Raw genomic sequence first — 14,275 nt, forward strand, 5'->3', positions numbered from 1 at the left:
AAGATGCCAGAGAACAGACACATCCAGCAGCTTTTCCCCAAGAATTCTCACTTGTCCTTGACTCATGCCATTATAAGTTGAAAAAAGCCAAAAGTGAGCCCATACAGCATGGTGACAGAAAACATCAGGAGCAGAAATTGTACACATTTGAAAATACAAGTGTTGTCAGCAGGTGCGGTTTCTGAAAAAAAAAAAAAAAAAAAAATCCTAGAGATTGCACCGTCGTGTGAAATATCATCTGCCCAACCAGAAGATAAAGGGCTCGTGTCAAATCAAAACAACAGCACATTTGCTAGAGGTTGCAAAGACAGATGAAGCAGAAGATGAGTTCAGACCAGTGCAGCACAGTGGCTTGTTATATGTATTAGTATTACTCTGACACCACTAGGGGTCACTGTGGCTCTGCATCATTTCCATCCCCCCCTCTAAGGGTGACTTACCAGGACCTTGCTGCTGCCAGAGGATGGCTGCTTTTCCTGGCAGCGGTGAAGCAGATGACTTGGCTGCTGATGTGGTGGTGGAGGAGATGGAGGGGAGGAGGCCAGCCTGGGCCTGCTGAGGCACCTGATGCTTCCCCTGCCCTAACCTTTGACCTCCCGCCAGGCCCTGGCCAGGCTCCGAAGTTGTCCTCCCACCTCCAAGCCCTAGTGCTGGATTGGTATTCCTCAGAGGCCAGCGGTTCTGGATGTGTGACACCGCTTCCTCTGCCACCATGCCGTCGACCGGCGTGACGTGTAGCGTTGCATGAACCGTAAATTCCTGAGTCTCGTCAGCCCACAGGTCAGCCACACGGCACTCGTACACGCCCTCGTCTTCCTTTTTCACCCTGGACAGGCTGAGGCGGTGAGAGATGGCATTGCCCTGAACACGCACCGTCTGCGCACAGCAGGAAAGAAGACATGCACTGTTAAAGGGGCGGGGACAGCGAAGGCGAAGAGCACCAGCGGAACGCCTGCCCAGAGTGCCGCTCCTGTTTAGTGGCACTCTGTTTAGTGTGCTGTGACTGCAAAATTCAGATCATATCAAAGGAAAATCTGCCATGGCGTGTTTAACAACAGGGTGCATCTTGTCATTTTAACATGTTGACCATGCGACCGTTTGACTCAGCCCATTAATGCGCAACTATAAACCAGAGCAAGTGGGCAGAACTGAAAAAAGTGATGTATGAAATTACATTATTTTTTATAGTTTATATACTCAAAATAGCAAGTCATTATATTTCAACTTAGTGTTTCATATTTCTTTTCATTTCAGCTAAATTAAATCAATTCACTCAAAATACATTTTTTTAATATCAAATGAACACAGCTACAAGTAATTTGAATTAAAACAATATAGACATTGTCCAAAATAAATAAATAAGCAACTTGCATAAGTGGGTTATTCAGCCGGGGATCTTCCGACACGTACTTCAGCGATTGTGGTTTCCTTCAAGGTTAAAACATCTGACAAAGATGGTTTCTCAGTGGAGGAACCGGTTAGATGTTCAATCAGATGGTATATATGTTGAAATCAAACAACCACATTATACGAGGTCTGTCAATAAAGTATAGGTCCTTTTTATTTTTTTCAAAAACTATATGGATTTCATTCATGTTTTTACGTCAGACATGCTTGAACCCTCGTGCGCATGCGTGAGTTTTTCCACGACTGTCGGTGACATCATTCGCCTGTGAGCACTCCTTGTGGGAGGAGTCGTCCAGCCCCTCGTCGGAATTCCTTTGTCTGAGAAGTTGCTGAGAGACTGGCGCTTTGTTTGATCAAAATTTTTTCTAAACCTGTGAGACACATCGAAGTGGACACGGTTCGAAAAATTAAGCTGGTTTTCGGTGAAAATTTTAACGGCTGATGAGAGATTTTGAGGTGATACTGTCGCTTTAAGGACTTCCCACGAAGCAAGACGTCGTGCAGCGCTCTCAGGCGCCGTCGTCAGCCTGTTTCAAGCTGAAAACCTCCACATTTCAGGCTCTATTGATCCAGGACGTTGTGAGAGAACAGAGAAGTTTCAGAAGAAGTCGGTTTCAGCATTTTATCTGGATATTCCACTGTTAAAGGAGATTTTTTTAATGAAAGACATGCGGACGGGTCCGCGCGTCGGGACGCAGCCGGTGCGGTGCGGCGGCACAGGAAAAACACCTCCGTGTTGATAACCATTTGTAAAATCCAGGCGGCTATTGATGGCTTTCAGTGGAGTGAGTATATGAGAAATTGTTTAACAGCTGGACATGTTCCAACTTGTCCTTAAGGCTTCCAACGGAGGTGTTTTTCCTGTGGCGGAGTGTCGCAGCGGCTGTGAGCCGCTGCAGCATGTCTGACGTAAAAACATATGAATGAAATCCATATAGTTTTTGAAAAAAATAAAAAGGACCTATACTTTATTGACAGACCTCGTACACACTCATGGGAATGAAGTGCAGTGCTTTCAGGTGCAGCTGGTAAAGCACGTGGCTGTGGATTTTAGATCCAGACGACTTCATAACTTCTGAGAGCTGACAGGATCCCGTCTGTACAGAGAAGCCTCGCTGCACAAGCTGTCAATTTTGAGTATAGAAAGTTAAAAAAGAAAAATTTAAATAAGTTCTGCCACCTTGATTGAGTTTACAGTGCAGGTAACACCGCAGTGCGCGACAGCTGTGCTGGAACACGGTGCTGCAGAGAGGTGGTAGGCGGGGTTTAATGTCTGACCTGTTTTTTTGTGTGTGTGTATATCTGGATATGCTGTGCTTTGTTTATAATTTATAATGAATTTCAGTTTCCCTTTCACCATCACAACAAACACGACTATGCCCACAAAGGTTATGATGTCACCAACACTAAAATGCATCATTACAGAGATGTGGATGGTCCATTTAGACAAGTGAAGGTGTCTTGATTACTTGCTTGTTGTGTAGCTTCTGGTGTCGGGATCACACAAGGGTTATTTTTGAGTTGTTTTTTTTTTTGTTTTTTGTTTTTTTACAGAGTATATTCTCATTATGTGTTGTAGCTGTTAATTTTACACTTTAAACACATCAGGCCAGGACAAGAATGGCATTTCTTGAGCACGGTGATTACCAAAGGGTGGGCTGTGGTCTTCTGGTGGGCTCTGAAGGTAGTTTTTACCAAGAGTCATCAGAAGATGACATATCCTCCCAGTCCACACAAATCAGTAATACAAAGTGTTGGGGGATCATCCAAGTACATCCTTATGCTAAATATGAATGACTGGTTCTTGAGCTATCACGCTAACAAGCTAAAACGAGTGGCTGTAGATGCCGACTGCTATATCCCCCATATTTCATAATAATAAAATAAATACATGTATAAAAAGGTTCTGACTTTCAACATCGTAACAGAGTTTAAAATTGACCAGAAATGTTTGATTATTTTAAAAATATAATCAGAAGTAACAAACAGCCATGTGATTAAAAATGATGTTATTTTTTATTTGTTCACAGTAACATACATGCATACATGTAGTAAGTTTCATCAGTTCATCCCAGTGGGCATGTCTGATCCGTTCAGATATGGACTCCTTTGACAAACATCACAGAAGTGTCAAAAGTGTCATTTCAGCACTGCAAAAAAGGGGTGTCTAAAAACAAGATAAAAACACTAAATCCGAGGGAAATGATCTTACTCCATGGACAAACTATTTCACTTGACAAGATGTATTGAATTAAGTTTGTTAAATCTAGAAAGGAGCATTCAAACACTTAAAATAATAAATTATCTAACACTTCTAAATCTAAAGTTTTTTTTAACCTTGATACACTGCAAATTATTTGGTTCTTACGAACATAAAAAAAGATTTAGAAGTGCTCAGGCCATCAGACTGTACAACTCCTCACTCAGAGGGAGGAGGAATAACAGGAAGATAAGAGGTTGGGAATGAGAGGGCCAGTAGTAGCCAGTAAACCAGTATTGATCAGTATGTCTGGTATTTATATTGTGTATTTGTATTTATATTGCAAACTGTTTTTCTTTTGTTTTATACTCTGTGTGCTTCTTACCCTGTGTGCTGCTATACAATGCTGCTGGAACCTCAATTTCCCTGAGGGAGTCTTCTCAAGGGATCAATAAAGTTCTACCTATTCTAATCTATTCTCATCCAATTCTAGATAAGAAATTATCAATTCTAGATAAGAAATTATCTGTTGTATGGCTGGGGGGCCTGGCTGCCTTTTTGTTTCTGTCTTTTGTTTTTCCTTCCAGGTGGCTTGCATTTGGGACTGAGTGGCTGTGTTGCTGAGGTTATCAGGACCTCACCCTGATCACCTGCGGCTCGTCAGGACTCACAGCTGAGGTGCATCTATATGGATTGGAACATGGTGGCATTTAAGACTGGAGTATACAGTGTGTATTTGCCAGAGACTCGACCTTGTGACCAGACGGGTGAGATCGTTGTCTCGGGAGCCATCTCATCATCAGTGGATGCAGAGAACGTCCAGGGTTTGATGCACGGTCTGTGAAAGAGGAGGGGGTGAGGTCTCACGCTCGTCAGCACACTTCTTGAGGTACGTTAGATTTTGTGACTAACGTTTATACAGTCAGTAAATGTGGTGTCCCTCACACCTTATTATATTGAGCTGTTTGTTAGTCATGTATCGGCTTCCACTGCAGTGGAGTTTTGTGAACTGGATGTTCCATGCCTGCAGGTTGGGAAGCTGATTAGTAATCAAGCCAGGAAGTGTTTGCTGTTTGTACACCTTTAAGTGTTCTCTCTGTGTGTAGAGTGTGGACTCACATAATGGTTCCTTCTTTCACAGACTCGGTTTGTTGCGGCCACCTGGGGGGTGTCGGCGGGGTCCTTGGGTCCGAACAGCTTCTGGCTCCGGACCGTTAGCGCTGCTGGGAGCGCACCACGCCAGGCCGCACTTTCTTTTGTTGTATTTTGTATCACTGTTATGTATTAAATTCAGTTAGCCTTTGTACCGTGCTCTGCTTATTTCATACTGGGTCCTTCAAACGCTGGTCGGTTCTCCGAGCTGCGTCCGACACATAACATTATCTAGAATTGGATGATTTCTTATGATGAATTGGATGCTTCTTTCTAGACCTAATTCATTCATCTTGTCAAGTGAAATTAGCTCTGCAGCAAGATAATTTCCTCTGGATTTAGTGTTTTTATCTTGTTTATATTTATATCTTGTTTTTTGCATGAAATTTTGTTTAAAGGAGGGGAGTTACTCCATCGAAATGCATAGAATGTAATGTTAAAAGGCAGATTAAAACCAGTTTTGCACATTTGGTCAAAAAGCAGACAGCTGTGAGGCCAAAGCTAAAGGGACTTGACATTATTTCTCACTCACTTATCTTTAAACACTTAAAGGTCACAGGGGGCTGGAGCCTATCCCAGCAGTCACAGGGTGTGAGGCAGGGTGCACCCTGGACAGGACGCCAGTCTGTGCAAGGGCCACATATAGACAAACAAACACATTCACACGCACCTACAGACAATTTAAAGTTTCCAGTCCACCTAACCTACATGTTTTTGGATGTGGGAGGACCCGCAGGAATCCCACACAAACACCACACAGAATTGGCCACATGTGGGACTCGATCCCATGACCTTCTTGCTGTGAGGCAACAATGCTAACCACTGCTCCACCGTGCTGCCTTGACATTATTTCTGAACTACAACAATTTTGCTGAAGCAACATAAATAGTTCAAATAGGCAACATCTTTTGCTCATTCATTGGCAATTAAAAATACATCTCTGTTCTGTGATTTTAAAACACTAATTAATAACACAGTATGAGTGGGAGCCCACTGTCAAGCCATTCATTTAAAAATAAATCCCCCTTACAATGAATTTTCAAGTGTTAATGCATTTGTGATACTTTTGTTGGACTTCAGTGGGAGGATTGAAGGGATCAGAAAAAAGAATAAAGACATTAATGTGCGACTCTAAAAGACATGCTGATCTTATTCAGTGAAAGAAAAAATAAGAAAACACAGCAGAAAATACAAAATGTGTGTGTGTTTATGGGAAAATGGACACTTACACTTATTTTTGTGGCTTCCCTCGGTACAACCTGGGAGGAAAATAGAAAAAAAAAAGAGAAAGAAACCAGTATGAAAAGCACTCATAGCAAAAAATTCAAACAGTAATAAAATATGAAGCTTGATGTTGCTCAAACGTGCACATTATTGACAACAATAACACAAGCTTTTCTTTCATTTGGCTGAGAAAGCTGACAGCATGAAAAGAGCTGGTTGCATACATTTCTCAAAGACACCATTGATAACCTCTGTCTCTCTCCTTTTCTGCAGCTCACTCTGCCTGCTGCATGTTTTAATGTGCTTAAACTGCAGAGGAAGCGGCACCGACTCCTCCGCCGACTGATTTGTCACGCTGAAAGTAAATCCCACTGCGTCCTGCCACAGTGTCCTATCATGGCGGCTTTAGGCTGAGGGCTGGAGATGAATGTAATGACCCTGATAACCAACAAGTGCCACCTCTGCAGCATGAGCCACATAACACACACACACGCTAACCGCTTATGTAAGGTCATAAAGACGAGACAGCACTGCAGCAGCATGCAATTAGAAACTGTTGCTCCTTCAGCCCACGGAACCTTCAACATGCACGGGCTGATCGAATCGAATGCAACAGAGAAGAGCACGTGGATTAAAGGATTCCAGGTGGTGGAGAATATCAGATCCAGGGTCTGTCCGGGTGCCGTGGGCGTGACACTGACCTTGGCTCTGTTGGCCGGGGCGCTGATCTGCAGCTCCAGGGGCAGATCTTCAGGCACGTCCTCCTTCAGGTACCACCACTGGATCTCCAGAGACATGGGTGCCGCACTGACGGCCCTGAAGGCGCAGGGCATCTCCACGTCCTCTCCCTCCCCCACGCTTACATCTTTAGGGACTTCAGTAAATGCAGCTTCAGTGCGGCAGGAATGAAAGAGAATCAATGAGTGGACATCAGTTTAAAGCTAAAATCATCCAAACATTAGTGCTTCATCTGTTACATTCTTCTTAATTTATCTCTTGTTTTTTATGATTAATAGAAACTATTAAAAAATTATGTGAAGCCAATAATGTGGCTTTAAATTGCTTCTTCTGACAACAAGTCAAATATTAAAATCTTCTTGTCAACTAGTTTGTCTCAGATTCATCCAGTAAAAAATCACTTCACCATTGGTTCAGATTAGTTTAATGACAAATATACTTTTTAAAATCTACCTGAAGCACTTTTAAGGCACCTGGTTTAGAGTCATTTCAAACCAGAAGCCAGAACTGGTTCAGCCCAGTGTAAAACATGTTTGGATTGGTTTCAAAGCTAATTCAATTGATCTGGCTTTACTTCTGTGTTTAATAGCATCCAAGTTCAGATGATCAGCCATTTAACCATTTTAAAGTCATTCTGACATTTTGCTGCTGGTTTGGAATCATTTGAAACCAGTGGGCAATAAGAGATGGTTTAAACCAGCTGGGAACTCAACTGAACTGGTTTTAAAGGAGCTTAAGTCTGTTTGTTTGGGTTATCTGATCACATCCAAACTCAGACAATCAGAAACTGAGCCACGTTGAAGCCAGATTGATGTTTTACTAATGGTTTGAAATCATTTAAAACCAGCGATTAATATCTGCTGTCTGACTAATATCTGGTTCAAACCAGGATCAAAGACAAAACCATTATGTTGCTTTACGTGTTATATAATCCAAACTGGATTATATAACAAAATGGATAATAATAAATAATAATAATAATAAAATGGAATTGAACCATTTTGATGTTTTGTTGTTGATTTGGAATGATTTTAACCCAGTGAATAATATTACCTGGTTCAAACCAGCGTGGAACTCAGTTCAATTGGTTTGAAAAGAAGTTTGACATGTTAGCATTGGAGTCATTTAAAACCAGCGAACAAAAACTTAAAATAAAGGGTTTAAAAGCAATTTAAATTGGTGTAGTTTTGTTGTTTAACATCATCCAAATGCAGATGATCTGTACTTTGGCTTAACCAGATCTCACACCAGTTTGTGACGGCATTAGGAAATGTTTGTTAGTCACGAAAATGTGACACATTTCGTGAAGGTATCATGAAAATACGTAATGAAAAAAAAGTGTGAGGCTGTTTTGGCCATTTTAAAGCCTGTTTGACATTTTACTGTTGATTTTGAATCATTTAAAACCATCAAACAGTAATATCTGGTTCAAAGCAGTTTAGTCTACTTTTTAAATTCATATGAGCTGTAATTTTGCCATTTTAAAAAGCAGTGAGCAATAACTGAATGTCAGTTTCCTACAAGTTTAAAACAATGTTCACCTGGTTTGAAGCATTGCAAACCAGTCGTTAAATAAAACGATAGGATTTGACATTGTTGAAGCAGAAACAGACCCGTGATCTGGAGTGTTGCAATCTTATCTGAGTGCGGATTGATGGTCCATTCGTCCTCCAGCGCCAATTCACCTTGACAGCCCCCATTAAAGATTTATAGAGTGGACTGTTTTTATCTGAGCACCTGTGGCCTATATGCTGCTGTGACCTCATAAAACAAAGCCATTCTGTCCCTGTGTGACGTCATGTGCGGGGTGCTTTATGGCTCTGTTTCTCCGGGACGGAGAGGCGCAGAGCAGCAGGAGCTACCTGATCCTGGAGTCTGGAGAAGCCACCGGAGGTGAACTTACCGTTTGCGCAGATCATGAAGAGAGAATTGAGAATGAAGTAAGAGAGGAGGCTGCAGGCTCCTGGTGTTCCCATGTCCTCGCACTCCGCGCGCACATCAGACGCTCGTTTGACCTCGAATAACTCCAATTTCGGACACAGAACCACGATCCGGGAGCGGCATCAGCCAGGCAACACGCACAATCCGAATGTGGCCTCAGACATATTTCCAAGTCCAAAGAACAACGAGCTCATCCTCGGCGGCTCCTTCACTTCTCCAGCGGCGCCGGGCGCGACCACGAACCGAACTTCAGGAACCCGCCTGTCATCGTCAGCCCGCCTTCTTGACGAACTGCAGCTCCCCCGGGCTTCGATCCAACAACCGTCACATTACCGGTTCTCCGTGCTCGGCTGCAGAACCTGGTTCCGCTCATCAGTGACCCGGATCCTCCGCGCGGCTCCGGTGTGCTTCAGGAGCGCGCGCAACCAGCTCTCTCTCTCTCTCTCTCTCTCTCTCTCTCTCTCTCTCTCTCTCTCTCTCTCTCTCTCTCTCTCTCTCTCCTCTCTGCCATAAAACTAGTTGCAACTAGAATGGCACTCGGTCTGCGTTCCTCCTGCATGAATTTATATGCACTGCTGGTTGAATAATTGATGAAGAGATTATTTCATCCTCCAAAATATTTTAAATATTTCCGTTTAAATATGTTGGATTCTTTCATCATTTAAACATCTTAACTGATTTTTTATAGTTGATTGATGTTTGTTGACCTAATAATACATCAATTATAATAAAGCTGAGGCTAAACACATAAATGTTGAGTGATCTCAGAGACATATTTAGGGTTTATATATAAACCCTAAATATGTCTCTTGCATGGCAGCACCCTGACATCAGTGTGAATGGGTGAATACGAGGCATAATTGTAAAGCTCTTTGAGCTTCTGATATAGATAAAAAAAAAAGCATTATGAAAATGCAGTCCATTTACAAACAGCTCACGAGACATTTGATTTGTGCCAACTACATTATTTTGTTTGAAGATCAAATTTTCTGTATTCATCTACTGTATGTAGTTTTATTGGTGATGTTCAGTTCAAATGACCTTTTGAAGAAACAGGTGTAAGGTTGATCAAACTTATCCTGGCAATAGTGATGTGCTGCATACGGTCATCCCATGTGCTGGTTTCATTCATAGCCAACACTGTGAGGTGCCACTGTGCTGTGCACATGCATGCAGTATAGACTGCATATATACTGGACAAACAAGCAGTTACAGCAGTTAAATTGTATAATAGTTCAAAGTCCAATGTAAGACAAAGCTGACACGGTCCAAGAATTAGTCCCTGTCACTGGCGGTGGCACTTCTGGCAGTTGTTGTGGAATGCAGCAGGTCAGAATCGTCCCTCCATCATGTGGCACTGGGGAAGACTTCATAGGTGATCTGCTCAGACAAGTGACGGAACAGAAAAACATATTATTCAAGATATTTGAATCTGTGAATTCAATGAGGGCCCAAATCCATGAAACAGTTACATTTGGACCTTAGCAGAGTCAAGCAGAACCCCGAAATCAGGCATCCAGGACAAAGGGGTGAAGGAAAAAAAAAAACAGGGTGCTTTAATAATCCACCGTGGTAATAAAATAACAGCAATGGGGCGATCCACAGTGACAAATAATCCAATACATCAGTGATGGCGTGGCGAACAAAACGAGGACTAAACCGACGAAAGTCCAAACCACAGCGGGCAGAAAAGTACTTACAACAAGGTGATCACGGTTGAGACAAATACAAACGTGTAACTGTGGACAGTGGTGTCAAAAGTACACACATTTGTTACTTAAGTAGAAGTATAGATATTGCAGTTTAAAAACACTCTGGTAAAAATTGAAGTATCAACTTGACCTCTTTACTCAAGTAAAAGTGAAAAAGTATGTGCTCCAAAACCTACTTAAAGTATAAAAGTATAAAGTAACCTTTAAAAAAAAAAAAAAAGGTAGATGCCACTATATGAATTGAAAGCTTAATTTAAAAACTGATTCGTTCTACATGTGGCCAAAGACCCAAAACCCAAAATTACCCCCAACACCACCTGCACGAAAATGTTTCAATTCTAGAAGCTCTGAAATGCAATCTGGGACTATTCCAGACAATAAACTGCAGTGAGTGCAGCATCCATTTAGTGAAGAAAAAAAAAAAAAAAACTTTCCTTATTCAGATTCATTCCAGTAGTATTCTGCTCTTACAAGGATGCAGCAGTTTTCTAGTTTGGCAGATAGTTCTGGAGGAAATCACTGAAGAAATTAATACATTGAAAGTATGGTTTGACTGAAACAAATTGTCATTAAATAAGACAGGGATGAAGTGGAGGTGTAAAAGTCACTAGGTGTTCACAGGAAACACTTATTTATGTATATATGTATGTATTTATTTATGTATGTTCATTGTTAGTTGCTTTTATATTTTCTGTTGTGTTTCTATTCAGGTTCTTTTTGCCTCTTTCTCTAAAATTGTATATAATAATCATTAGATTATTAATATATAAACAAAAATAAATTTAAGAAATATTACAATTTGAAAACAAATGCACCCGAACGTGATGAGAGCTGCTTAATGCTAACTTTTAACATTGAAAATGCCATAGACAAGCTAACGCGTTAGCGTCGCTCCCGTTTTTAAGTTATAAAATACATCTATCAACTGTTTCAGAAGACCATAACAGGTCGGTTTAACATAGAAAAGATAAATAATACTCACAGAAGTATGCTCTTTAGGGTTTTAGTGGGGGAAAATTAAGCGAAAGAAAGAAAGAATAAACGAAGCAATAGGTCGAAGCATTGCTTCAATCTGCAAACCACTGCTTGGATTGGTTCACGGTTCAAAGCAAAGCCGTGCTGCAGAAAAGTTGATTACAGGCACACATGACATGAAATATATATATATATATAAACATTAAACTGAAGCCAAGAGTAACGAGGCTGTTTGTTTTAAAAATGTAAGGAATAGAAAGTACAGATACTTGTGTGAAATGTAATGAGTAGAAGTCAGAAGTAGGCAGAAAAATAAGTAAAGGAGTAAAGTATAGATACCTAAAAAGTGTACTTAAGTACAGTAACAAAGTATTTGTACTTCGTTACTTGACACCTCTGACTGTGGAAACCGACCAGCAAACCAACATTCTAATCCAATTACATTTTTTCCACAAATCTGATTGGTTAATCGTGTGAGATTTCAGACCATAAAGTATAGCGTTGATGGTGGCAAAATATTTTACCATTTCACATTTGACGTATTACTCTGCGCCCTGACCGCACGCGCTGCTATGCAGATGTCAAGAATGGCACTGTCAGCTGAGAGCAAGAGGAACAGAGCGGAGAGATGAAATGGATGAATTCAAGCTACCGTACGACAGTATCGATGTGGATTCTGCTCACAGAATTTCCAGTTTGGCATGAAGATGCTTTTGCTACAGTAATCTTTGACGAGTCAACCACACCCCTTGTCTGCGTTACAGTTTTATCAAACTATATTATTATATGTATTAAGATGTAACTCTTCTTTTGCTGAAAACACAGATCCGTGCAAAGATTGGAATTGGATTAGAAAGGGAATAACCCCATTGTGTCTGATGATTTGCAGACATTAATGCTGGATTACAGTTGCAAATATCCGTTTTATCCGTAAAACTCATTTTTATTGTAAAACTCAATTTGTGACCGTAAAATCCAGCATTAACGTCCACACAACAGGGCTATTCCCTAAATGAAAAGGTGTGGCTTAAAAGTTAATGAGTTACGAGGACTGCTTTCTTTCACCTGCAAAATACGTGTGTGTATATATACCCTCTTTCACATTTTGACATTGTCATTATGGGGTGTTGTGTGTAGACTTTTGAGGAAAAATCTGAATTTCATCCATTTTGGAATAAGGCTGTAACATAACAAAATGTGGAAAAAAGTGAAGTGAGTGAGAAGTGATTGAGGCCTGGTTCACACAGCAGGATAATTAGACCGATATTGGACCCGATCTTCCCCTTCCGACAATCTTAAGGATGCCCCGACAATCGTGATGACGCTAAAGATAATCTTATCAGATATTCTTGCAATGTGTGGTGTGTTCAGAGCACTCTGATCTGCTCGGAAGGACGTCAGGAGCGCTCCGATCGCAAATCGGGGATATTCAACATGTTGCATTTTTTTTTTTGGCCCGATATCGCAGCGTGTGTTGTGTCCTCTGACTACAAACGCAGCCCGCTGAATGTGACGTGCAGCCAATAGGAAAGCGAAGTGACGGAGGTACGGAGCAGAAAATAAAATCAAAGCAGCTGTTCTGACTTACCAGAAAGTCCGGTGGTCTCCACTCCTTTAAAGAACGCCTTTTCTTTTTCTTTTTGTATTGTTTTTTTTTTCCCCTCTTTTTTTTTTATAGTCCACAAAGTATCTCCGTTTGTTTACTCTGAAGTCACGTTTAATCTCGAGAGATTTTGCGAGATTTCCTTCTGAGCTGGGAATGTTCGTGTGTAAAATCTGTTTGTGTGTGGTGTTGTCCTTACCGTGTGGCTGAACACCACACACTGTATGACCAACACTGTTAGATCTATGATTTTTTATCTTCACGTGTGTGGTCTCTCTGGTTTTGGAAACCTAAAGATAACTTTAAAATCCTGTCGTGTGAACCAGGCTTGAGTTGGGCCTTTGTTGAATTAAACAGTTGAAACTACATAAAAGGACAAAACATGACTTGTTGATTCTGAATTAGTTTTATTTGAAATCTAATATGAAAAGAATACTACAGATGACCACTTTTTGCTTTAATTTGCATCTGCATACTTGTATACTCATCTCATCATGGGAGATCAGTTTCTAGTTTCCCAGGAACAAAACTTCGTACCAAAGTTGACATAAAGTAAAGTAATGAAGTGACATATGCAAATATTAACATGATTAAATGCGCATACATGGAGTCTACTAGTTATCAACCTCCACTCCCAATGTCAAAGTCATCATGGTCTGGACCTCGGTTATCAGTGGTCACTAACTTATTAAGGAAATCCTGTGGCTCTTCTGAAACATACCTGCCATATTTTCTGAACATCTCAAACTTTAGCTGTTCTGACACCAAGCTACTGAATGTTGAGAGGATGTTGTGAAAAAGTAATGGCCCTGATATTAGGCTTTAAGAGGCAGAACCCACTTGTGACATCTGAAAACATATTCACACTAACCTCAATGTCATTCCGAAAGTCTGCTGACAATTTAAACACTTTGTACTTATCTATATGTTGAAGCAAAATAACCTGCAACGATGACTCAACTCCCAGAGCTGGGCTTGTCTTGATGTCACTGTATGGAATATATTCAGGATAAACACATGATGCATGGGAGTTGGGGTCGTCTTGCACACAGTGGAATGCATTTTTACCTATAGATCACAAAAACAGTCCAATCTCAATTTTGGAAAATTGAGGAATTGGGCGTATTGAATTCATCATTTGTAATAACTTGCTTAAGACAAATGCAGCCTTCCAACAACATCTAGAAGTTGTTGCTAGCTGCTTCTGCAACTGGAGCTCTGTGCTGAGCTCAGCAGCAGCACACGAGCTGTCATCAAATTGACAACGCCCCTGATTATACATTATTTTATGGCTTAAAAAGTCTTAAAGTAACAAGTTATTTC

At 41.0% G+C, this 14,275-nt stretch overlaps 1 protein-coding gene across 1 annotated transcript in view; it reads right to left on the reverse strand.

Annotated features, from left to right (window-relative positions):
• The window catches only part of vstm2b (V-set and transmembrane domain containing 2B), an 87,814-nt gene extending 78,973 nt beyond the window's left edge, over positions 1–8,841 (reverse strand). Inside the window, exons 1-4 of the mRNA XM_034183826.1 lie at positions 8,625–8,841; positions 6,685–6,872; positions 5,989–6,018; positions 441–876 (exon numbers count right to left, since the gene is read on the reverse strand). Of these exons, the coding sequence (XP_034039717.1) occupies positions 441–876; positions 5,989–6,018; positions 6,685–6,872; positions 8,625–8,697 (727 nt within the window). The 5' untranslated portion in view covers positions 8,698–8,841. The remainder of the gene's footprint in view (positions 1–440; positions 877–5,988; positions 6,019–6,684; positions 6,873–8,624) is intronic.
• Between the last annotated feature and the right edge of the window lie 5,434 nt (positions 8,842–14,275).

This window comes from Thalassophryne amazonica, chromosome 2, assembly GCF_902500255.1.
Source record: "Thalassophryne amazonica chromosome 2, fThaAma1.1, whole genome shotgun sequence".
NCBI lineage: Eukaryota > Metazoa > Chordata > Actinopteri > Batrachoidiformes > Batrachoididae > Thalassophryne > Thalassophryne amazonica.